General features: G+C 46.3%; 2 protein-coding genes across 4 annotated transcripts in view; one reads left to right on the forward strand and one right to left on the reverse strand.

The window, feature by feature from the left end:
- The first annotated feature begins 208 nt into the window (after positions 1-208).
- Positions 209-7946, forward strand: TAS1R3 (taste 1 receptor member 3). The gene is made up of 6 exons (XM_038160094.1): positions 209-556; positions 1870-2170; positions 2948-3727; positions 4881-5084; positions 5170-5290; positions 5728-7946. The coding sequence occupies exons 1-6, from the start codon at positions 363-365 to the stop codon at positions 6651-6653; spliced, it is 2526 nt and encodes an 841-aa protein (XP_038016022.1). The 5' UTR covers positions 209-362; the 3' UTR covers positions 6654-7946.
- Positions 7947-10042: 2096 nt separating this feature from the next.
- The window catches only part of DVL1 (dishevelled segment polarity protein 1), a 63761-nt gene continuing 47520 nt past the window's right edge, over positions 10043-26283 (reverse strand). Inside the window, exons 11-16 of one of the 3 annotated variants that reach the window (XM_038159587.1) lie at positions 24469-24618; positions 20597-20728; positions 19440-19607; positions 17885-18091; positions 16815-16861; positions 14907-15020 (exon numbers count right to left, since the gene is read on the reverse strand). In XM_038159587.1, the coding sequence (XP_038015515.1) occupies positions 16851-16861; positions 17885-18091; positions 19440-19607; positions 20597-20728; positions 24469-24618 (668 nt within the window). In that variant the 3' untranslated portion in view covers positions 14907-15020; positions 16815-16850. Of the gene's footprint in view, positions 15021-16814; positions 16862-17884; positions 18092-19439; positions 19608-20596; positions 20729-24468; positions 24619-26283 lie in introns of all 3 variants that reach the window. The other 2 variants (XM_038159586.1, XM_038159585.1) reach the window with 2 other exon arrangements.

Here is a 26283-nt window from a genome sequence, read left to right on the forward strand (position 1 = left end):
CTGGGGCTGTGCCAGGGCTGTGCCAAGGCCACCTTCCTGATTTTATTTCCATGATGAGGTGACCTCGAATTATAGAAAATAAACTAATAAAGTATATTGTTGAGTAAATAATTTACCAGAGTTGGGCACCTGACTGTTGTCACCTCTGCCAGAAGAACCCAGATTTCCACAGCTGTGCCCATGGATTTGTGAATCACTGAGTAAGGAGAGCAGGATGAGGGCAGTGGTTTTTACTCACAGAGTATTTGATTATTGCCCTCTAAAATTAATTTCATGCATTTTGCCAAACAAATCCCTCCCAGCTCTATTTGAAGAGCCGTCCCGGGCAGGGCTGAGTTTCCTTCTCCCAGATTTCCCCCAGGATGCAGCTGCCAGGGCTCTGGCCGTGGCTGTGCCTGGGCTGGGGCTGGGGCCGTGCCGCCGAGCCGAGCCCCTCGTGCCTCCCGCTGCAGTTCCGCAGCCCGGGGGATTTTGTGCTGGGGGGATTGTTCCCCTTCGGGAAGGACACGGTGAAGCTGGCGGCGCGCTCCGAGCCCACCCCGCTGCTCTGCGAGAGGTGAGGCCGGACTGGGGATGGGATGGGATATGGGATGGGATCCATGGGATGGGATCCATGGGATGGGGTGGGATGGGGTGGGATGGGATGGGATGGGATGGGATCCATGCGAATGGATGGGATGGGATCCATGGGATGGATTGGGATGGGATGGGATGGGATGGATTGGGATGGGATGGGATGGGATGGGATGGGATGGGATCCATGCAAATGGATGGGATGGGATGGGATCCATGGGATGGGATCCATGGGATGGATTGGGATGGGATGGGATGGGATGGGATGGGATGGGATGGATGGGATGGGATGGGATGGGATGGATGGGATGGGATGGGATCCATGGGATGGGATGGCATGGGAGGGGATGGGATGGATGGGATCCATGAGATGGGGTGGAATGGATGGGGTGGGATGGGATGGATGGGAGGAGCTGGGCTGGGCTGGGCTGGGCTGGGATGGGCTGGGATGGGATGGGATGGATGGGATGGCATGGGATGGATGGGACAGAGCAGGGGTGCAGGGGGAGCGCTGCCACATCAGCTGCTCCCAACATGGGAATTGTGTTTTTTGGGTGCTGACAAACTCCAGTCTCACCTCGATAAAAAGCTGTCACAGCACTGCCTTCCTTAGGGCTTGAGGCAACACTTCAGTTGTAAATGAATCAGTTAAACTGAAGCAAACACATTGTAAATGAATCAGTTAAATTGAATCAGTTAAATTGTAAATGAATCAGTTAAATTGAAGCAAACACATTGTAAATGAATCAGTTAAATTGAATTAAATGCTTAAATTGTAAATGAATCAGTTAAATTGAATTAAATGCTTAAATTGTAAATGAATCAGTTAAACTGAAGCAAACAGTTAAATTGCAAATGAATCAAACACTTAAATTGTAAACCAATCAAACAAATTGACTCAAACAGTTAAACTGTAAATGAATCTGTTAAATTGAAGCAAACACTTATACTGAAGCAAATGCTTAAATTGAAATGGATCAGTTAAATTAAAGCAAACGCTTAAATTTTATCAAACACTTAAATATATAAATAAATGTATACATATATGTATAAAAATAAGTTATGCTAATAAAATAATTCTATAAAATTATGTATAAAAATAAGTTCTAATAATTCTATAAAAATATGTATAAAAATCAGTTCTGCCAATAAAACAATTCTATAAAAATACGTGTAAAGATCAGTTCTGCCAATAAAATAATTATATAAAATTATGTATAAAAATCAGTTCTGCCAATAAAACACCTAATAAGAAACGAGCTTTTCCAGTGCCAGCCCTGTCCCTGCCGTCCCCAGGCTGTTCACGGACGGGCTGCTCTGGGCCCTGGCCATGAGGTTTGCCATCGAGCAGATCAACAACTGCAGCTGGCTGCTGCCAGGGGTGACGCTGGGCTACGACATCCACGACACGTGCTTCGAGCCCCTGGTGGCCCTGCAGCCCAGCCTGCTCTTCCTGAGCCGCGACGGCACCGGGGCCATCGGCGTGCGGCGCGACTACACCGACTACCGGCCCCGCGTCACCGCCGTCATCGGGCCCCACAAGTCCGACCTGTGCCTGCTCACCGCCAAGCTCTTCAGCTCCTTCCTGATCCCGCAGGTAAAACCTCTGCAGAAACGGGAGTTCTCCCTTCTGGGGAACGGAACAAGCTCCAGAACTGATCTTTGATTTCAATGTCTAGCCCTGACAATGCTCCTGGTAATTTCATTTTCCTATCAAGTTTCTTAAAGAAACTTCTGAAGTTTTAATAGAAAAGTCTTACTGAAATTTCTCAAGTATTAATATGAAATTCTTGTAGAAATTTCTTGAGTAAATTTCTTATTAAACCACTCCAGAGATGCTTCCAATCCCCTGTGCCTGCTCACCGCCAAGCTCTTCAGCTCCTTCCTGATCCTGCAGGTAAAACCTCTGCAGAAACAGGAATTCTCCCTTCTGGAGAACGGAACAAGCTCCAGAATTGATCTTTGATGTCAATGTCTAGCCCTGTAAACACTCCGGGCAATTTCATTTTCCTATCAAATTTCTTATAGGAATTTCTCAAGTATTAATATAAATTTCTTCCAGGAATTTCTCAAGTGTTAATATAAATTTCTTCCAGGAATTTCTCAAGAGTTAATATAAATTTCTTCTAGGAATTTCTCAAGTGTTGATATAAATTTCATACAGGAATTTCTCAAGAGTTAATATAAATTTCTCACAGGAATTTCTCAAGTGTTGATAGCAAGTTCTTGCAGTCATTTCTCGAGTGAATGTCTCTCTCAACAGCTCCAGAGACGCGTCCCTGCAGGAATCCTTTCCAAGCCTTGTCGGGATGTTCTCGGTGAGGTCTCAATGAAGCCCTGCAGGGCTGTGGCAGTGAGGCCGCTTTCCCCCCAGGTGAGCTACGGCGCCAGCAGCGAGGCCCTGAGCAACACGGAGCTCTACCCGTCCTTCTACCGCACGGTGCCCAGCGACAAGAACCTGGTGGAGGCCGTGGTGCTGCTCCTCAACCGCTTCGGCTGGAACTGGGTGGCCGCGGTGGCCAGCGACGACGAGTACGGCCGAGGGGCCCAGGCCCTGTTCCTGAGCGTGGCGGCCACCGACAACATCTGCATCGCCTTCGAGGGGCTCATCCCCACCGAGCTGGCCGAGCCCGGCGCCAGAAGGCAGCTGGAGAACACGATCCGGTTAATTAACAGCACCAAAGTCAACGTGGTGGTGCTGTTTGCGCACAGCGTGCCGGCCCAGGCCCTGCTGGAGCACGGCATCGCCATGGGGCTGGGCAAGAAGGTCTGGGTCGGCAGCGAGGCCTGGCTGCTGTCGGACATCGCCGCCTCCACGCCCAACATCCAGAGCGTGGGGACGGTGCTGGGCTTCGTCATGAGGACGGCGACGCTGCCCGGCTTCCGCGAGTTCGTGGCCGAGCTCTTGGGCTCCGTCACAAGGGAGGAGTTCTGCCGGCGCTCCGGGGAGCTGAGCGGGCCGGAGAACCCCGAGGCGCTGGACACGCGCTGCCGGCAGTGTGGCAACGTCACCCTCGGGGACATCTGGCCCATGCTGGGGGTGACGGCGGTGCAGCCGGTGCACGTGGCCGTGTACAGCGTGGCCCACGCCCTGCACAGAGCCCTGGGCTGCACCTCCACAGGCTGTCCCAAAACAGCCGTCAGGTCCTGGCAGGTGAGTGTCACCCTGCAGGCAGAAGTGGCACAGATTCACCCCAAGGCTGGTTTGCAGCACTGTCCCTTCCGAGTTTAAGGCAAAAATCCTCTTTTGTAGACAGATTCCACACATTCTACTGGCACCGTGACATTTTCTGAAAAATCCCTTCACCAGGATTTCTCCTGGGAAGCTCAGAAGCTTCAGCTCCTCCCTGTTTCGCTGCCTTGGAATGAGATTGGGAATTGTTTTAACTTAATGGCCAACCAGGGCCAGCTGTGCTGGACTCGCCGAGTCACTCACGAGTTTTTACTGTCATTCTTGTTAAGCCTTCTGATGGATCCTTTCTATTTCTTTAGTAGAGTTTTAATAGAATAGAATATATATAATATAATATAATATAATATAATATAATATAATATAATATAATATAATATAATATAATATAATATAATATATGATGATATAATGTAATATAATATATGATGATATAATATAATATAATGTAATGTAATGTAATATAATATAATATATAATAAATGTAATATAATGTAATGTAATGTAATATAATATAATATGTCATAATATAATGATATATAATATATAATATCTCATAAAAGCATAATATGATATATAAATATTATATTTTAATACAATAATATAATAGAAAAGCATAATATAATACCGTAATATCATCATAGCATTATTTTATGATATTATATATAATATGATATATAATATCATATCAGAATCAATCAGCCTTCTGAGAACATGGAGTCAGATTCTCATCCCTTCCCTCATCCTGGGGATCTCACAAAGACCACACTGGGCTTGATTGGCTAATTAACAAAAACATCTCTCACCAATAGTCCTTGGGAAGAGCAGAAGAACAGAGCAGGAAACCCCCTGCAGGTTGTTTATACCAACAAGCCATCGCTTTTCTACAACTCCCTAAAACCTCTCACAAGTGCCCGGTGAGAAATTGAGGTTTTCTGGCTCTCTGAGCAGGCTGTCGCAGATCTGAGGGGCAAGCAGCCAATTTCTGTCCCCTCACAGCCACGCTGGCACAATCTCAGCCCAGCTGAGGGACAGCTGCTGTCCGCTCGCAGAGCTGTCACCCTCCAAACAACAACAACTGGAGCAAAATCCATTCTGGTTTTGTTCTCCTCGCCAGCTGCTGCAGTTCATGAACACCCTCCCGTTCGAGGTGAACGGGCAGAGCTTCAGGTTTGACCAATCCCACGGCACAAACACGGGCTACAAACTCATCTTCTGGGCCTGGAGGGATGGCACCGTCACCTACCTGCCCGTGGGGGACTACGACCAGACCCTGTACGTCCAGAAGTCCCGGATCCAGTTCCACACTGCAGATAAGAAGGTAAAAATGGCACAGCTCCTTCTGATTCGTCGGAGGTTTGTTCTCCTGGAGGTTCCTGGCTGATGTTCCCTCCTGCCTTTGCCAGGAGCCCACGTCCGAGTGCTTCAGGCGCTGCCAACCAGGACAATTCCGAAGAATAAAAGGATTCAACCTCTGCTGCTACGACTGCACAGACTGCTCAGAAAACACCTTCTGGAGCAGCACAGGTGAGGCCTGGGCCACTGGAAGGTTTGACTGGGTTATTGTGCCTCTGGCTGAGGTGGTGATGAGCTGGGGCTCTCCTCCGTAAGCACTGCCAGGGCTCCCCTCCCTGTTCTGCTCCTCCCTGGGGCCCTGCCCCTGCTGGGCCCAGAGGGAAGGAACGAGGACAACATTCATGTTTGATCTGCAGAGCTGGGAGAGAGGGGTGCGATGGGATTCTGGGGGCACGGGTAGAAGAGAGGCAGAGGATAAAATCCTGGAATTGCTGGGGGAAGGAAAGGGAGGCAAGGAACACGAGGATCCTTCAGGGATGAGGGTGGAAAAGCGGAGGGCGAACCACCACCAACTTGGGACCTCCAACACACCTTGAAGGGAGGCAAAACGGCACCCAAAGCAGCACCAAATCCCATGCCAAGGGGTGCTGAGCGGGCTCTCTTTGCAGACAGCACCCGCTGCTCCCCGTGCCCGCAGCACCAGTGGGCGCCCGCCCGCAGCACGCGCTGCCTCGAGCGCCGCGACAGGTTCCTCTTCTGGGACGAGCCCCTGGCCGTGGCCCTGCTGACCCTGACGGCCCTGACGGCGAGCCTGAGCGGCGCGGCAGCTCTGCTGTTCCTGAGGCACCTGCAGAGCCCGCTGGTGCGGCTGGCAGGGGGTGCCAGGAGCCTCCTGGCCCTGCTCTGCCTGCTGCTGCAGAGCCTCAGCTGCTGCCTGTACGTGGGCAGGCCCGGCGCGGCGCTGTGCCGCCTGCAGCAGCTCTCCTACGCCCTGTGCCTCAACGGCTGCCTGTCCTCCCTGCTGCCCAAGGCCCTGGAGATCGGCCTGGTGACAGAATTCCCCCGCTGCGCCCCCAGGCTGCTGCGCTGGGTGACCCACGGCAGGGCCTGGCTGACGGTGGCCGCGTCCGTCCTCATCCAGGCGCTGCTCTGCTTGTGCCACCTCCACCTGGGCCCTGACTACCTGGTGGCCGACTACAAATCCCTGCCCAGCGAGGTGCTGCTGGTGTGTGGCACCCGGTCCTGGGCAGCCTTTGCCCTCCTGCACGGCTACAACAGCTGCCTGGCCTTCCTGTGCTTCCTGTGCACCTTCATGGTGCAAAGCCCAGCCAGGAGGTACAACGTGGCCAGGGGCATCACCTTCGCCACCCTCATCTATTTCATCATCTGGATCTTCTTCGTGGTGATTTTCGCCACGCTCAGGACGGTGCTCAGGGCTGTCACTCAGATTTGCACCATCCTGGCCACCACCTTGGGCATCTTGGCCAGCTACTTCGTGCCCAAGTGCTACATCTTGGTGTTCAGGCCAGATCTGAACACGGACGATTACTGCCAGAGCCCCTGTGAGGAGCAGCCAGGGGAGGACAGGCAATAAACCCCTCCCCGTGCCACTGCTCCTCACAGCAGCTGGGTTTTGAGGAGAAAATCCTGGTTTTGAGCACTCTGTGGCCCCAGGAACAATCACCCATGAATTAAGAGCTGTGGAAGCAAGGCCAGAGGAGCAGCCTCCATCCCCTCTGCAAACACATTTCAGCCCCAAAAGGGAGCCAAAGTGAGGTTCAGCTAATGAAGGAACCTCCAGAAATGCTATTTTACATCAATCTCTCAATCTGGCAGTCACCAACAGCACCTCCCTGTAAACACTTCTGGAAATTTCCCTTTCTTATTAATTAACAGCTCCTGGATCCAGGAATCCTTCCTTGCCTTGTAAGAATTGTCAGAGATGCAATAAAAGCGAGAAGACCGTTGTGGCAGGCAGCAGCAGGGGGGTGACACCAAGGGGACACTGCCACTCCCACCCCAGCTCACTGCACCAGAGTTCCACGGAAATCAGGGACAGGCTCCTGGGAACGAGCTCCTGCCAACCCCACCCCCAAAGGCACAGCAGGAGCTTCCTCCCTCCCCAAAATCAGGCAAAAATCACCCAAAAGTTCACACTGCTGCCAGGCAGCTTCCAGCCACACCAAGATTTTTCTTCTCCCCACAAGGAGCTACTCTGCTCTTTTATTCTTTAAAAGTTTCTGCATTTCTGCTCTTTTACTCCCTAGATTAAAATTCTTCCACCTGGAATTTAAGCAGTCCAGCTCAATTAAAGGATTTGCAAATTAATCTAAGTTTTCTATATTCGGTGAACATTTTCTTTCTTAAAAATAAAAAATAAATAAATAAAGAACCTTTTGGTGCACTGCAACGTTACTCGTCCCCAGTTTTTGTGATCAGCTCCATCCAAAATTATTCCTCAGCGTGATTAAAAAACCAAAACTCTGACCTGGAGCCTGCAGGAATTCTTCACAAGCACCTGAAATTCTCAGGGTTCCTCCTCCAGGGCTGTGGTTCCATAGCAGAGAAGCATTAAACAACTTTTGATCAGCATTCCAGAAACAGGGAAAGGAAAAAAATCTGATTTAACTCCACCAGGCCCTGCAGGAAAAGGCTGTCCAGAATTCTGAGCATTAATATTCACCTGAATTCTGACAATTTAACATTCACTTAAATTCTGATCATTAAATATTTACCTAAATTCTGGCAATTTAATATTGACCTGAATTCTGACCATTTAATATTCACTTAGATTTTGACAATTTAATTTCATTTCAATTCTGATCATTAAATATTTACCTAAATTCTGATCATTTAATATTCACCTCAATCCTGTTCATTTAACATTCACTTAAATCCTGACCATTTAATATTCACTTAAATTCTGACAATTTAATTTAAATTAAATTCTCCTAATTTAATATTCACCTAAATCCTGATATTTAACATTCACTTAAATCCTGACCATTTCATATTCACCTCAATCCTGAGCATTTAATATTCATGTAAATTCTGACAATTTAATTTAATTTAATTCCTCATCATTTAATATTCACCTCAGTCCTGACATTTAACATTCACTTAAATCCAGACCATTCAATATTCACTTGAATTCTGACCATTTAATTTAATTTCAATTCTGATCATTAAATATTTACCTAAATCCTGACCATTTAATATTCACCTAAATTCTGTTCATTTAACATTCACTTAAATCCTGACCATTTAATATTCACTTAAATCCTGACAATTTAATTTCAATTCTCATCATTTAATATTCACCTAAATCCTGACATTTGATATTCACTGAAATCCTGACAATTAAATTTAATTTCAATTCTGACCATTTAATATTCACCTCAATCCTGACCATTCAATATTCACTTAAATTCCGACAATTTAATTTAATTTCAATTCTCATCATTTAATATTCACTTAAATCCTGACCATTTAATATTCACTTGAATTCTGACCATTTAATTTAATTTCAATTCTGATCATTAAATATTTACCTAAATTCTGATCATTTAATATTCACCTAAATTCTGTTCATTTAACATTCACTTAAATCCTGACCATTTAATATTCACTTAAATTCTGACAATTTAATTTAAATTAAATTCTCCTAATTTAATATTCACCTAAATCCTGATATTTAACATTCACTTAAATCCTGACCATTTCATATTCACCTCAATCCTGAGCATTTAATATTCATGTAAATTCTGACAATTTAATTTAATTTAATTCCTCATCATTTAATATTCACCTCAGTCCTGACATTTAACATTCACTTAAATCCAGACCATTCAATATTCACTTGAATTCTGACCATTTAATTTAATTTCAATTCTGATCATTAAATATTTACCTAAATTCTGATCATTTAATATTCACCTAAATTCTGTTCATTTAACATTCACTTAAATCCTGACCATTTAATATTCACTTAAATTCTGACAATTTAATTTAAATTAAATTCTCCTAATTTAATATTCACCTAAATCCTGATATTTAACATTCACTTAAATCCTGAGCATTTAATATTCACTTAAATTCTGACAATTTAATTTAATTTCAATTCTCATCATTTAATATTCACCTAAATTCTGTTCATTTAACATTCACTTAAATCCTGACCATTTAATATTCACCTCAATCCTGACCATTTAATATTCACGTAAATTCTGACAATTTAATTTAATTCCTCATCATTTAATATTCACCTCAGTCCTGACATTTAACATTCACTTAAATCCAGACCATTCAATATTCACTTGAATCCTGAGCATTTAATTTAATTTTAATTCTCATCATTTAATATTCACCTCAATCCTGACATTTAATATTCACTTAAATCCTGACAATTAAATTTAATTTAAATTCTGACCATTTAATATTCACCTAAATCCTGACCATTTAATATTCACTTAAATTCTGACCATTTAATATTCACTTAAATCCTGACAATTAAATTTAATTTCAATTCTGATCATTTAAAATTCACCTCAATCCTGACATTTAACATTCACTTAAATCCTGACCATTTAATTTAATTTCAATTCTCCTCATCCTGACCTTTGACACTCACGTATTCCTGGCCATGCAATATCCTCCTCGCTGGGAACTGCTGGGGTTGATGGTACTGAAATGCTGTTTCACTCTCCCCTGGCCGTGTGAGCTGCAAGAGGGAACCTGCCTCACCAAGCTGTGCTTGTTCTTTTTATTTAGGCTGGAAAATGAGAATCATTTAGGCTGGAAACCCTGAAATCTCCAGTCCCCTCAGCCCCTTCAGGGTGTCCCGACAAACCCAAGGCTCTCCAGAGTTCACCCAGCGTGTCCCAGTGATCCTTGATTCTGCTGGAGAGCCCAAAAATGGGCAACATTGATGAAATAAATCCCAGTTAATGAAATGCTGCAAAGAACTGAACACATACGCTGTGGTTATCACATAAAATTAAAAGCTTTTTAGTGTTTAAAATAGCATTTACACATAAGCAGCTATATATTAACTATACAGACACTTGGGTTTTAATACAATATCTACAAAAAAGAATTCAATTATGCAATAGACATTTAAATGAACAGTGCAGTCCATGCTAATAAGAGGTCACTCTTGGAGTAGAACCAGTTCTAGGATAGGTGATAGTCTGGGTTTTTCATTATTTAAAATCATGTAACTTTGTTCCTCTACTGTACATAAAATTCTTTACATGTATTTCTAATCACTGATTAGAATTAATAATTTTAAGTCAATCTCATTACAATCCAGTTAAATGGAAAACAAAAAAACCAAAAGAAAACCAAAACAAAAAAAAATCAAACAAAAAAAAAAAAAAAAAAAAAAAAAACAACAAAAAAAAACCAAAACAAAAAATTACATCAACCCACGAGCTGTCAAGTCTCAGGAGGGGAGAGAACGAAAATCAGAGAGAACAAAAATCCTAGCAGAAGTCAACAGCTGTGCATCACTGCTTGCCATCCAAGAAAACCTTTGGATAAAGTGTCCAGGGCACTGATTCCTTGGAAAAGCAGGTTCTTTAACAGGAGGCAAAGGACACCAGCGTGCTTTCAAGACTATTTGCCAAAAAATTTCCTCTCCGGGGGTCAAACGGTGGGTGGAGACACCCCCTGCAGATCCTGCCTCTGGGGGAGGGAGATGCCACCCCAAAGTGCTTCCTCACCTTCTCCAGGGGCCCCCAGACATCCCTGCTGCAGGGAGGGCGAGCACTGAGCTCAGCTGCAGAACGAAAACTCCTGGAGTTCCAAAAGCAAACTGAGGAATTCCTTCAGGCTCCTGCCCTGGGGGTGTCCCCAGGCCCTGGAGCCGCTCCATCAAAATGCCCCTGCGGGCCCTGCAGGGTAGGGAATGCTGGCTCTGCAGCACCCCAGCCTCCAAATCTCCTTCCCCCTGGCACAGTTCCCTCTGGGGGCAGCTCCCCTGGCACGGCTGGCACAGGTTCCTGCAGGGAATGCTGTGCCCAGCAGCACTCCAGCTCCAAATCTCCTTCCCCCTGGCACAATTCCCCCTGTGGGCAGCTCCCCTGGCACAGCTGGCACAGGTTCCTGCAGGGAATGCTGTGCCCAGCAGCACTCCAGCCTCCAAATCTCCTTCCCCCTGGCACAATTCCCCCTGGGGGCAGCTCCCCTGGCACAGCTGGCACAGCTTCCTGCAGGGAATGCTGTGCCCAGCAGCACCCCAGCTCCAAATCTCCTTCCCCTTGGCACAATTCCCCCTGCGGGCAGCTCCCCTGGCACGGCTGGCACAGGTTCCTGCAGGGAATGCTGTGCCCAGCACCCCAGCCTCCAAATCTCCTTCCCCCTGGCACAATCCCCCTGCGGGCAGCTCCCCTGGCACGGCTGGCACAGGTTCCTGCAGGGAATGCTGTGCCCAGCAGCACCCCAGCCTCCAAATCTCCTTCCCCCTGGCACAATCCCCCCTGCGAGCAGCTCCCCTGGCACAGCTGGCACAGGTTCCTGCAGGGAATGCTGTGCCCATCAGGACAGACACAAAGGATGGGAAGGCCAGGGGTGGGATTTGGGAAATCTCCTTTTGGTTCCCTTGAGGAAACAGATCTGGCAAAGATTCGGAGCTGACCTTCAGCCCAGCCTGTTCACAGGGGGGAAAAAAAAATGCAGATTTTTGTGTCACTGCTGAATATTGCACTGTTCAAGAGGGGCACTGCTCCCTCCTGCTCTCTCTGCAGGATCCGCCTGTGGAACAACCCCAGAGCTCCTTCCCTGCCCGATTTCCTCAGAAAAAACAATTCCCACACCTGCTGGGGACTCGCAGCTTCATCCCAGGGTGACCCACGAGCACACACGTTTAGAAAAAAAAGTCATTTTTCAACATAGCAGCAAAGAGCAGCGAGACACAGAACAGCTTCTGCCAACAGCAAAACCACGAGACAAAAGCGAAGCCCCGGCAGGTGTGAAAACTGCAGCTCCTGGAAATTAAACACGGGTGAAAAGCTCAGCTCCCCAGCTTCAATCCTTTTTTTTGGAAGTATTAAAAGGAGATTATTGGGGTTTTTTTCCTCCAGCCCTCTGAGTTCTGCCTTAAAACAAACAGGGCCAGAGGAATGGTAATTTATAAAATGCCAGAAAAATCTCAATGAGTTTCAAGTGATTGTCAGTAAAGTCACAGACTGCTCAGCAGTGTCTCCTGGAGACAGAGCAGATTTCCACCACGCTTTTACCCTGATTTAAGTGTCATTATTTTCAGAATAATTTATTTAAGCGTCAATCCTTCAGAATAATTTACCAAGTCGGGTTTGCATCTGGGAGGAGGAGGGAAGGGAAAGAGAAGTCCTGTTGTACAGTCAAGGTTTGGGCAGGGCCTCTTTTGGAGGAGCCATCCATGGGTGGTGATGAAAGCTCTGCTTTCAAAAGCCTCGGGCAGCTTTTTTTGGGGAGGTTTTTGTAAAGAAAATGAATTCAGAAGCCCAGAAATGGGCTGAGAGAGAGCTTCCCTGATTCCTGGCTCCCTGTGGAAGGAGAAATCGAGTCTCCCATTCCCACCAACCCCTGGAGTCTCTGACAGAGGGAGGTGGGAAAAAGGAAAGAAGTGAAAAATCAGAACTAAAAGGAGATTTGGAAGGGTCATTTTTCAGGGTGACAAATGAACTGCGTGTGTACAGAGACAAAGATGTTCTCTCCTCACATCCACCTTGGCTATTTACCCAACAAGCGCAGAACAGACCAAAAAGCAGCTCCTTACCAGTGGAGAAAATGCTTATTTACAGTAAAAACTGATTTCAAAGCACCTGCTCCAAATCCTGCCAGCAGCAGGGATCTCACAAGAGAGAACTGAGCTGAGGAATGGCCCCATGGTCACACACCAGAGGGGCTGCACCTCCTGAAAGGAGCCACACGAGAGCACGGCTGTGCTCACCGGGCCTCAAAAAAGCTTCTGAAACATCCCTGAAGCTGCCTGAATTTACTGTCACAGCCTCAGAGCAGGAAACAGCCAGAAACTCAGTCCTGGGGATGTTCAACAGCAGAGCTGCTCAGCAGGAGGACGAGTCAGGGTAAGGATTTCTTTTTGGGGAGCTCCAGGGTGGGTCCAACTTCTTATCAGGGGTAAGGATTTCTTTTTGGAGAGCTCCAGGGTGGCTCTAACTCAGAGTCAGGGTAAGGATTTCTTTTGGGGAGCTCCAGGGTGGGTCTAACTCCGTGTCAGGGTAAGGATTTCTTTTTGGGGAGCTCCAGGGTGGCTCTCACTCAGTGTCAAATGTAAGGATTTCTTTTTGGGGAGCTCCAGGGTGGCTCTCATGACGTGTCAGGGGTAGGGATTTATTTTTAGGGAGCTCCAGGGTGGCTCTCATGCTGTGTCAGGGGTACGGATTTCTTTCTGTACCATTTCTGGTCTGTTCTCAGACACCCTCACACCTCTCTGCCCGCTGTGCTCAGAAATGCTCCCAGGGGGGTCAGACATCTCCAGGTCTCTGTTTTAACAGAAAAGAGAAAGATTGTGCTCGGAAAGGAAGGAGGGATCACAAAGAAGAGCCACGTCCCACGGGAGCCAGGGTTTCTCTGCTGGAATGGGATAAACAGCACCTTCAGAAGGGCAAAGCTGGCAGAACTGCAGCAATTTTCCTATTTCTGTGGGAATAACTCTTCCAACCTGCAAGCAAGTGCACATCCAGAGGGAACAGCCACACCACACCTGGCAGCAGATGTGGCTGAAACGCCCAGGAACCGAGTGCAGCTGGAAAATCACTCTTGGGAAATAAGGAAATACCTGAAGGAAACAACTTTACAAGTTCTGCACAGTAAACACACACAGTAGCAAGACTCCAGCACTCCCTTGATAGAATATCTTCAAAAAAAAACCCTTAAAGAACTCAAGAAAAATTGATTTATACTGCCTGGTCAGCAGAAAGCAGCCCCAAGTTTGTTTTCCTCTAGGAATCGGTTGGATCCTGCTCCTTTCCAAGCCCTTGTGGGTGCCATGTCTGCTCAGAGCTATGGGTGCATCCAAGAACCAGCATTCCAAGGCAGTATCCCAGATACCAGCCAGCAGTCCTTTTGTCCTTGCAAGAGAAAAAGCAGGGAAAAAAAATAAAAAATCAAAGTGCTCCTATGCATTGTCAGGAATTTAGAAGTCACGTGAAATACCAGTCCTCCGACCAGCCCAGAAAGAGACACTAATTCCACTGAAGTAGGTGCCACAATGACCAAAGCTCATTAAGATGTGAATATACACCAGCCATTCACGATCCAAAACGAGACGGGGAGGGGAGGAAAAATAAAGGTAACGAAAAGATGCCGTCGATTTGCTGATATTTAACAATCCCGGGAGATTCTCTTGTTCGTTTTTCTAGGTGGGAGGAGGGAGGTTTGTATTTTTTTTTTCTTTTTTTCTGTTCAGTTTTGTCGATTTTTTTTTTTTGTTCTTTTCTGCGACGCACTCGCGAACGGGAAGGTGTGACATGCAAGACAGCCAAGCCTCTTCCAACCGAGCATCCCACAACCCACCCACCCCCCCCCAAAACAAAAACCCCAAAAACCCTGTGCGGAGTCTTTTGAAGGCACTTCCTCTCTCACATGATGTCCACGAAGAACTCGCAAGGGTTGCCCATGGCCTTCTGGAAGGACTGGCGGCTCCCGGTGAGCTCGGGCGGCACGGCGCTCAGCTCGCGCACCGGCGGCCCTCCGGGCGGGCCGCTGCTGCCCAGCACCTTGGAGCCCAGTTTGGGCAGGCTGTACAAGGGTGGCACCCCCGGGGGCCCGTAGGAGTGGTGGCTCTGGTGGCTCCTGTCGCTGGCGGAGCGCTGGCTGAGCTGGCTGAGCGGCCGCTCGCGGCGAGCGCCGGGCTCCGACTCGCTGCCGCTGCCCCCGGACTTGCGCTCCTTCTCCCTGCCCGCTCCTCTCCTGCTGGTCTCGCTGGTGCTCCGGTTGGAGCCGCTGCTTTTGCTCCCTGCCAGCCCAAAAAAGAGGAGAGAAGAGGATGAGGCGGGCTGTGGCGCGCGGCCCGCGCTGCTGGCGGCTCTGCGACGGGCTGGTGCCATGCACGGGGACACGCGGGCGCGGCTCCGAGCTGGCACGGGGAGAGCGGCGGCAGAATTCCAGCTCCCGGCTCAAATCCAGCCCCACAGCACACGGGGGAGCAGGAATGGGAGGAAAAAGCAGGAATTTGGGGTTTGACTCAAGCAAATGAGGGTTAATTCTAATTGTCTCTGCTTTATTGTTCTTCTTCCAAAAGAAACACCCTTGCCTTCTCTGTCACCCTGGAATCACTCAGGTTTTGTTGGCTTCAGTGAGGAAGTCCTTTCAAAATTACCTTGCCCAAAAGAAACCCCTTTGCCCTCTCTGTCACCCTTCAAACCCCAAGGTTTTGTTGGCTACAGTGGGGAGGTCCTTTTAAAATTCCTTTTAAAATTCCTTTTTCCAAAAGAAACCCCTTTGCCCTCTCTGTCACCCTTCAATCCCCAAGGTTTTGCTGGCTTCAGTGAGGAAATCCTTTTAAAATTCCTCACGAAAGCCTCATGCTGTTGGAGAATTCCCTCGGAAGCAGTTCCTGAGCTGCTCTACCACAAACCAGTAACACCAGGACATTGTTCCCAAGAGAGGCCACGAAATCACCTTGGAAAACCAAAGGATTGCCACCGAGTACCAGCCGAGCTGTTCCTAAAAACAAGCTTTACTAAACTTCAAAAACTGGTTTTTCATGGAAGCTGAAGCTCTGATCCCACGACAGACAGATCAGGAGACAGTTCCAAGCTAATTATTTTCCTTAAAATCCAGCTAATCAACCCAAGGAATATCCCATTAAATTCATGCACCTTAGTGCAAGATGCACTTCCCAAAAAAGGATCCCCAGCCAGCAGAGCAGGGGACCAGCTGTTGAGTCTAAATGAGCCACAGAAATGGGAACACCAGGATTATTTTGGGCTGCTCCTTCTTGAGCGACAGATGCCCATCACTTCCTGCTGCTCCAGCTGGCTGGGGAGATGGGAAACCACACTGGATTTTCTGCAGAGATGGGAAACCACACTGGATTTTCTGCAGAGATGGGAAACCACACTGGATTTTCTGCAGAGATGGGAAACCACACTGGATTTTCTGCAGAGATGGGAAACCACACTGGATTTTCTGCAGAGATGGGAAACCACACTGGATTTTCTGCAGAGGTGGGAAACCACACTGGATTTTCTGCAGAGTGCCAGAGAGATGGGAAGCAGACCACAAAACCTCTGGATTTTAAGCGAATATTCCAAGCCTGGCTCTCTGCAGTGGTGTTTGCTGATTGTTATGATTTAACAGATGAATGAGAGAGGGCACAACAGCCCAAGTTTAACACTGTTCTGAGAGTGAGCAGTGCAGCCTTGTGCTGCAGCACTCCCAGCCCCTTCCTGAGCCACCTGGCCACCAATCAATGAGCAGTGCGAGGGCACTGGCAGAGAAACCCAGCCCAGAGGGGTGACACCATCATGAATTTGGACTATTTCTTTTCTGGAGAACCTGGGGACGGGGGTTTTCCCACCGGATTCCCTCCCCTCTGAGCTGCTGCAGCACAGTCCCACAGGTTGATATGCCAATGTCACACCACTGTGCACTGAGACAGGTCGAGCGTCCAAGACAATTCAAAATAAAAATAAAATTTCAAATTAAAAAAAAAAAAAAACCAAACAAAATACAGCTAAACATTTGGGTGACGAGAATCTAAAAATGATCATGCTGTGAATTCATCATGGAGGAATTTGAGGCTTACCAATCCCCTAGAGTCAGCCATCCCTCTAGGAATCCTTCAGTCTAATGCTTGCTCAGGACAAAACAAGGGAATAACAGTTACAAGGCAAGAAACAGCACAGAAATTGCTTTCCACCAGGAAAAGTGTGGAAACCTCTCAGAGCTGAACACCCTGGCACTTTCTGGGAGGCTCTCCAGAGCACAGAGAAAACACCTTTCCTATTCCAGCAGCAGGGAGAGAATTCCTACTGCTGCCAAAAATCCACCCCCAGCTTCTGTCCAGGGCAATCAGTTTCCATTTCTGAAACCTCTGTGAGATTCCTTATTTTGGATAAGATTTCTTGTTTTGGGATAAGCTGAGAAGCAGCTGGGCTGAAATCCCCTGTTATGAAACCCTTTTGTGCCGTTTGGTAAGATCTGCCTGGCTGTGGGGAACAGGGGGAAGTGACATCCAATTTACTGGGTGTTCACTGGAAAACACAAGGAATCCTCACCCCTTCTTTACTGGCAGTGTTTACCAAAGCAAAGCTCACTCTGGGAGTGATTTAAAAAAAATAAATTGAAATAATAGTATCTGTACAGCCAAAAAATGACATGGTTTTATACTAAGGCTAGAAATGAATCTAGGGCAGAGAAGGAGGACGGCAGGCCTTTAATCCATGCAGAATTCTCTTCCTGTCCCTGTCACACATGCCAGCACAGACTCTCCTCCCTGGGAGCAGTGTTCCAGCCCTGGAAAGCCCTGGCTGGCCACCTCCCACTTACAAAAAAATGTGATTTTCCTTTTGTGCTGAGCACTGAAAGCCAAGAGCTCCTTGGATCTAACCCCTGTCCCAGCAGCATAGAAATTGCCTCATTTCCAGCAACCCCACTGCTGGCAAGCCCTGACTGGGTTCAGCCTGGCAGTTCCCCCAGAGAGCTGAAAGCCAAACCCCCTCCTCCAGAGCCACAAAAAACCTCGGATTCATCGCACACAACCCATGCAGGGAGCGCCCAAAACCACGAGAGAAGCAAGGACAGCACCAAGGAACTCAAGCAGATGGTGGGGGACAATGAGAGCTGTGGGACCCAAAGCCTTTCATCCCATCTTACCTTCACTCTGCTGGCTGCCTGCACTGCCGCTGCCATAGCTAAAGCCCGGGTCTTGGTAGGCTGGTGGGAAACAAGGAGGGGGCAGAGGGTACTGGTAGGGATATCCTTGGCCCAAGGGCCAGGGAGCAGCAGGGTGTGGGAGTGGAGCCAGGGTGTCCTGGTCCGAGGCGCCGCTGGAACCGTTGTTGAGGTTCAGTGCAGCCAGATCTGGGAAAGGAAAGAAAAAAGGGGAAAGTTTCTTACCCAGCAGGTAAAATGATCACTGTGAATTTATTTATGGAGGTATTTGAGGCTTAGCAATGCCATGGGATCAGCCTTCTCACCCAGCAGGGAGAGAGGAGAAAAGGGTGAGGACAGGGTGGGGACATCCCCCTTTTCCAGGCTGGAAATCAAGTGGGACTGACAGCAGGGAACGGGCTGATGCCTTGTGAAAGCTGCCCTAGAACACAGTTACAGAATAAAGCAGGGATTTATTGAAAGTTTCTCCACCATGGATCCACCTTGGGCAGCACAAGAGCCCAGCCAGGGCTGCACCCAAGATGGACCAAAATGGTCCCAAAATGCACGACCACTTTTATCTGTCACTTTGATCCGTTCTGCTCCGTTTGCATCCCGGAGTGAATCGTCCAATTATTCATAATTCATTCATAATTCATAAATTAATAAGCTTTAGCTTATGAAGTCTCATCCTGCTTGTTTGTCTCTCTGCAGCCCACGGTGTTTGTGCTCCTGGGCTGAGCTTTGGATCATTTGTCCTTGGTGCCCAGCTGGAGCAGGAATTGTTTTGTGTCCCTGCTCTGTGCAGAGAGCTCAGCATCCCCTGCTGTGAGCCCAGAGCCACCCACTGAAGCAGCACAGAATGGGGAAAACAGAAAAGTTAAAACCTGAGGTATCAGTACTGAATCTGGAAAATAGAAAAGCTGAACCTGAGGGATCAGTACTGGATCTGGAAAATAGAAAAGCTGAACCTGAGGGATCAGCACAGAATCTGGAAAATAGAAAAGCTAAAACCGATGACATCAGTGTGGCAGCACCAGAAATCAATGCTGCTCTGCTGTCCTCAGTGCTCTGCTTGATGGGCTCATCCTCCTCCAGGAGCTCTCCTTGCCACCAGGGAGCACCAGCCCCTTGTCACACCATTTCAGGGTGATGAAGGGCTCCCCTGTGCTGGGACACCCCTGGTGAAACCCCACGAGAGGCAGGGCTGGAAGGGACCTCTGGAGACCCCCCCTGTCCAATCCTGGAGCAGGTGACACAGAAATGTGTCCTGCTGGCTTTGGAATATCTCCAGAGAGACTCCACCTCCCCTGAGACCTCTGGAGACCTCCCCCTGTCCAATCCTGGAGCAGGTGACACAGAAATGTGTCCTGCTGGCTTTGGAATAACTCCAGAGAGACTCCACTCCACCTGGGCAGCTCCAGAGCTCTGCCACCCTCATGGAAATCCCTCTTCGTGAAACTCTCCATGGTGAGGACACACACAAGGGGACAACGAGCACCCTCAGGGCACAAAAGTGACACGGGGACAGCTCTGTCCTTCCCAGCTGGGGACTTACTGCCACAGAGGTCTCCGAAGACGTAGTAGCACTGCTCTGAGAAGGTGATTTTGTTCACAGTGTGCCTGAGGTAGCCGTGTTTCAGCATGCTGCTGGCGTATTTCCTGGCCTCCCGGCGGTCCTTGAAGCCTTCCACGTGTGTGTAAAGCCAGTCCACCACATCTGCTCCTGAAATGGGGACAGCAAGAGGGGACACGGGGTCATCTCGGCCAAACGGGGCCAGCTGAACATCTGAAATGGGATTACCTCGGCCAAATTCTGCCAGTTAGAAATCCAAAATGGGATTATCTCAGCCAACTTGCGCTAACTGAACCTAAAATGGGGTTATCTGAACCAAACTGGGCCAGCTGAACACCTAAAATGGGATTATCTGAGCCAAAGTGTGCCAGCTGAACACCTAAAATGGGATTATTTTAGCCAAACTGTGCCATCTGAACACCTAAAATGGGATTATCTGAGCCAAAGTGTGCCAGCTGAACACCTAAAATGGGATTATCTGAGCCAAAGTGTGCCAGCTGAACCTAAAATGGGATTATCTGAGCCAAGCCGTGCCATCTGAACCTAAAATGGGATTATTTTAGCCAAAGTGTGCCAGCTGAACACCTAAAATGGGATTATCTGAGCCAAAGTGTGCCAGCTGAACACCTAAAATGGGATTATTTTAGCCAAAGTGTGCCAGCTGAACACCTAAAATGGGATTATCTGAGCCAAGCCGTGCCATCTGAACCTAAAATGGGATTATTTTAGCCAAACTGTGCCAGCTGAACACCTAAAATGGGATTATCTGAGCCAAACTGTGCCACTTGAACATCTAAAATGGGATTATCTGAGCCAAACCGTGCCATCTGAACCTAAAATGGGATTATCTGAGCCAAACCGTGCCATCTGAACCTAAAATGGGATTATCTGAGCCAAAGTGTGCCAGCTGAACACCTAAAATGGGATTATCTGAGCCAAGCCGTGCCATCTGAACCTAAAATGGGATTATTTTAGCCAAGCTGTGCCAGCTGAACATCTCCAAGGCCACAAGAGTCATTTCGTGTCCATAAATGGAATCCAAGAGGTCACAGAGATGAAAAAAGCTCATTAAAGGGAGTTTTTGGGCCTGTTTCCATGAAATCACTGGTTTTCCTCTCAGCACCCTGGGCTCCTCTCACCGATCACTGCGTTGGAGATGGTGATTTTCAGCCACATCCTGTCCCGAATTTCGAGGCCTGAGTCTGGCAGCTGCATGACCTTGACAATGGTGGCCATGTCACTCTTCACAGTCAGGGGACATTCTTCCAGCTCTGAAAGGACAGAGGCCACAGGCTGCTGGGAATCAGCTCAGCCTGCAGGAACTGCTCAGCTCCCAGTTTGGGACAAACAAAAATACAGCTGTGCCAACAGATTAAAAAATAAAATAAAATAAAATAAAATGAAATAAAATAAAATAAAATAAAATAAAATAAAATAAGTAAATATAATAAAATAAAATAAGTAAATATAATAAAATAAAATATAATAAAATAAAAATAAATATAATAAAACAAAATAAAAAAGAAAAATAAAAAAGAAAAATAAAAATAATTTAAAAATAAATACAATAAAATACAATACAATAAAATTTTAAAATAAAATAAAATAAATAAATACAGTAAAATAAAAATAATAATAAAAAATAAAAAAGAAAGGAAAAATAAAATAATTGTTTAAAGAAATACAATAAAATACAATAAAATAAAATTATAAAATAAAATAAAATAAAAAATATAATAAAATTAAAATAAAAATACAAATAAAAATAAAAACATAAAATGGAAAAGAAAAATAAAAATAATTTAAAAAATAAATACAATAAAATAAAATTTAATAATAAAATAAAATTAATAAATACAATAAAATTTTTACAATAAAATCAGAACACGGCTGAGGTTGAAATTGTCAAATCCTCCTTCCTGTCCCATCTTCCAGCCCTAGAAAGTTCAATGTTATCTCTGTTTGTAGCCCAGCCCCTTCTCCAGCAGGAATTCCTCTCCTCCCCTCCCAGTTCCCCACATCACCCACCTTTCAAAAGCACTTTTGTCCTTTTGCAGTCACCCCAAATTTTGGATAAAAAAAGCTACAGCAAGCGTGAAACAATGAAAACCCAAAATGTTTCCTTCCATAGGTGCACTGCCAAAAGGCATGAAAACATCCCAGAGCAGCTCTGCATGCAGCTTCACTCCTCCAAACCCCAACTAAACACTGAAACTTTGCTTTTGCTTGAAGTTAGTTTGGTTAGTGGCAAAAAGCAACGTGTCTGGGGGAAAAAATACACCAACAATCTAGAAATGGTATTTTCCTGGAGACCCGAGATCTGCACATGGACAGAAAATGGAGATTTTCTCAGTTTGGAGACCCGAGATCTGCACATGGACAGAAAATGGAGATTTTCTCAGTTTGGAGACCCGAGATCTGCATGTGAACAGATTATCTTGGAGACCCAAGATCTGCATATGAACAGATTATCTTGGAGACCCGAGATCTGCATATGAACAGATTATCTTGGAGACCCGAGATCTGCATATGGACAGAAAATGGAGATTTTCTCAGTTCTGGTTGCTGTACAAATCTGGCAAATTCAGAGATGCATCTGAAATGCTCCCATTTTGATCTGAATTCAATCAGCTTTAAAAATTCACCCAGGTCAGGGCAGGTCACAGGGCTGAGCTGAAGGAAGAGATCACAACAAAAATCAGCGTAGCCTTTATTCCCTCACATCGCAGAAAGGAAACCTTTCAAGTCACTGGCACAGAAATGAGCAGCTTTCTCCAGAGGTGTGGTTCTGCTCCCAAATACAGTTCTTTTCCAAGCCTGACTGAGAAGGTGCCTGCTCCCCACTTCCCAAGGTCAGCACTGTCACCATGAGCCGCTCAAGAGGAACGCTGAGTGCGGACTCGTTGGGTTCCAGCAGCGCCTGCAAGGCTCAAAACACACCTGAGGATAAAGCAGCCACCAGGAATGGGGCTCATCTGCCTCCTGCTGCAGATTATTTCCCCTCAGTGGTGCTGCCTGATGTCTAAAAACACTGACATGAAAAGGAAAACCTGGCCTTCTCCTCCCAGGTGAGGTGGAATATATGAAATATCTTAAATTTGAGGTGCTCTATAACCAATAGCACACAGGTCTTTAAAACCCTCAAAGAGTCATTCTGAGTTCAATAAAAGGAAGAGTTCTAAACAAATTTTCCAAGATAAGGATTTGGAGCATGGTGTTAACACCAACAGGGTTTGATCCTTGTCTGGGCCATTCATTGAAGATCTGGGCTCAATCCTTTTGGGTCCCCTTCAATTAAAAAGATTCTTTGATTTGAGTGCTCCGAGAGGTTTTTGAATTAAAGAAACCTCTCTGAATCATGGCAACCTCCTGGTTCCATGGATATGGCTCTTTCAGACTGCCAAACCAGGAAAAAGGTTGAAATCTAACCCTAATTACCAGGAAAAAGACTGAAATCTAACCCTAATTACCAGGAAAAAGACTGAAATCTAACCCTAATTACCAGGGAAAAGGTTGAAATCTAACCCTAATTACCAGGAAAAAGGTTGAAATCTAACCCTAATTTCATGTGGGATGTTAAATTTTGGTTTCGCTTGCTCAATAACTTCCAGGAATAAAAAAAGAACAAAAAAAGTATAAAAGAAGGCCATGTGAATATCAGGGAAGGATTTCCCAAATGAAACATTAATGTTATTGTTGAAATTTATTAAAAACCAACCAAATGCAAGAAGTGACCTCTCCCATCCACCTGAGTGAAAACACCTGAACCTGTCTTTAAAATCCAACCTCCTGGCTTCATGGATATGGCTCCTTCAGACTGCCAAACCAGGAAAAAGATTGAAATCTAACCCTAATTACCAGGAAAAAGACTGAAATCTAACCCTAATTACCAGGAAAAAGGTTGAAATCTAACCCTAATTTCATGTGGGATGTTAAATTTTGGTTTCGCTTGCTCAATAAATTCCAGGAATAAAAAAAGAACAAAAAAAGTATAAAAGAAGGCCGTGTGAATACCAGGGAAGGATTTCCCATACAAAACATTAACGTTCTTGTTGAAATTTATTAAAAATCAAACAAATGCAAGAAGTGAGCTCTCCCACCCACCTGAGTGGAAACACCTGAACCTGTCTTTAAAATCCAACCTCCTGGCTTCATGGAAATGGCTCCTTCAGACTGCCAAACCAGGAAAAAGACTGAAATCTAACCCTAATTACCAGGAAAAAGATTGAAATCTAACCCTAATTACCAGGAAAAAGACTGAAATCTAACCCTAATTACCAGGAAAAAGGTTGAAATCTAACCCTAATCTCATGTGGGATGTTAAATTTTGGTTTCGCTTGCTCAATAAATTCCAGGAATAAAAAAAGAACAAAAAAAGTATAAAAGAAGGCCGTGTGAATACCAGGGAAGGATTTCCCATACGAAACATTAACATTCTTGTTGAAATTTATTAAAAACCAACCAAGAAGTGACCTCTCCCACTCACCTGAATGGAAACACCTGAACTTATCTTTAAAATCCAACCTCTGCTTTCATGGATATGGCTCTTTCAGACTGCCAAACCAGGGAAAAGACTGAAATCTAACCCTAATTACCAGGAAAAAGGGTGAAATCTAACCCTAATTTCATGTGGGATGTTATCAATAAATTCCAGAAATAAAAAAAGAACAAAAAAGTATAAAAGAAGGCCATGTGAATATCTGGGAAGGATTTCCCATACAAAACATTAACATTCTTGTGGAAATTTATTGAAAACCAACCAAACGCACCTGAGTGGAAAAACCTGAACCTAAATCATTAAAATCCACCAGCAACCACTTCTCCCCGAGACAAAACCCTGACCGAACACCTCCACATCAACCTCCAACCTTTGCCAAAAGTTCTCCTGCTTTCCCCAAGTGCGAGAAACCACTCAAGGCCTGGCTGGCGCCGCCGCTGTCACCGTGCCCGTGGCCGGGCCCTGGTGGCCCCGAGCAGCCCCCTGCCCTGGGCTGGCCAGGGGGTGACTTACTTTCCGACTCGGGAATTGAGCTTGTTAGTGAGGAGCTGGTAGATGTGGTGATGCTCATGGAGGGGCTCATACCGTAACGGGGGTACGCTCCCGTCATGGCCGTGGTATGAGAGATCCACGCCGCGGGGTCGATCGGCCGCACCGGCTCAGCTGCGAGCAGAAGGCACAGGAAACGGGGTCAGAAATGCAGCAAACACCAAGGTTCGGAGAGATCTGAGGGGTTTTATCGTGTTTTCTTGGGGTTTCTCTGGTTTTCTGAGGGTTTCATGTGAGTGAGATCCCACAGACTGTACCACCACAAAGGGACAGAAACCAGGGTCAAGATTTTCAGGAAACACCAATATTGTGAGAGATCTGAGGGGTTTTCTCTGGTTTTCTGAGGGTTTCACATGAGTGAGATCCCACAGACTGTACCACCACAAAGGGACAGCAAACAGGGTCAGAAATGCAGCAAACACCAAGGTTCGGAGAGATCTGAGGGGTTTTATCATGTTTTCTTGTGGTTTCTCTGGTTTTCTGAGGGGTTCATGTGAGTGAGGTCCCACAGATTGTACCACCACAAAGGGAAAGAAAACAAGCTCAAGATTTGCAGGAAACACCAAGGGTTTGAGAGATCTGAGGGGTTTTCTGTTGTTTTCTTGTGGTTTCTCTGGTTTTCCGAGGGTTTCATGTGAGTGAGGCGCCATAGTCGGCACCAACACAAGGCCCAGAAAACAGGGTCAAAACTTGCAGCAAACACCAAGGTTCTGAAAGATCTGAGGGGTTTTCTCTGGTTTTCTGAGGGTTTCACATGAGTGAGATCCCACAGACTGTACCACCACAAAGGGACAGCAAACAGGGTCAGAAGTGCAGCAAACACCAAGGGTTTGAGAGATCTGAGGGGTTTTATCATGTTTTCTTGGGGTTTCTAAGGTTTTCTGAGGGGTTCATGTGAGTGAGGTCCCCTAGTCTGCACCACCACAAAGGGACAGAAACCAGGGTCAAGATTTTCAGGAAACACCAAGATTTTGAGAGATCTGAGGGGTTTTCTGTTGTTTTCTTGTGGTTTCTATAGTTTTCTGAGGGGTTCACGTGAGTGAGGTCCCACAGATTGTACCACCACAAAGGGACAGAAACCAGGGTCAAGATTTTCAGGAAACACCAAGATTTTGAGAGATCTGAGGGGTTTTCTGCTGTTTTCTTGTTGTTTTTATGGTTTTCTGAGGGGTTCATGTGAGTGAGGCGCCATAGTCGGCACCAACACAAGGCCCAGAAAACAGGGTCAAAACTTGCAGCAAACACCAAGGTTCTGAAAGATCTGAGGGGTTTTCTCTGGTTTTCTGAGGGTTTTATGTGAGTGAGATCCCACAGACTGTACCACCACAAAGGGACAGCAAACAGGGTCAGAAATGCAGCAAACACCAAGGGTTTGAGAGATCTGAGGGGTTTTATCGTGTTCTCTTGTGGTTTCTATGGTTTTCCTAAGGGTTTTCAGGGGGCTCCCACAGTCTGCACCAGTCTGTTGCATTTATTCCACCCCATTTTCAATGCCACTGTCATCTTCTGTGCACTGGGAACAAACTGGTGCCAGCACCACCAGCACAGCCCTCACCAGCAGGAGGCAGCTGTGTTTGTCACATGAGCACACACCTTTTACTGCTTCTGAAAACAAGATCATTTTCATTTTTTTATGTGTATCACTGTGCTTCCCTCACATTTTCAAAGCACTCAGTTCTCTCTAAAAGTTCACTGTGAGAAAATGAGGATTTTTAACAACTGGCATCATTGTTTCCAAACCTTTTATGAACTGAAAGGTTAAAATCACCTCCCAAAAGT

The sequence above is a fragment of the Motacilla alba genome, chromosome 21 (assembly GCF_015832195.1).
Source record: "Motacilla alba alba isolate MOTALB_02 chromosome 21, Motacilla_alba_V1.0_pri, whole genome shotgun sequence".
NCBI classification, from domain to species: Eukaryota; Metazoa; Chordata; class Aves; order Passeriformes; family Motacillidae; genus Motacilla; species Motacilla alba.

What these genes read in the sequence shown, in the direction of transcription:
- TAS1R3 (XM_038160094.1), top strand. Translation starts at nt 363, where the DNA reads ATGCAGCTGCCAGGGCTCTGGCCGTGGCTGTGCCTGGGCTGGGGCTGG. An exon ending in CAGCCGTCAGGTCCTGGCAG is followed by an intron (nt 3,728 to 4,880) that starts GTGAGTGTCACC and finishes TCTCCTCGCCAG; the next exon opens with CTGCTGCAGTTCATGAACAC. An exon ending in TCCACACTGCAGATAAGAAG is followed by an intron (nt 5,085 to 5,169) that starts GTAAAAATGGCA and finishes TGCCTTTGCCAG; the next exon opens with GAGCCCACGTCCGAGTGCTT.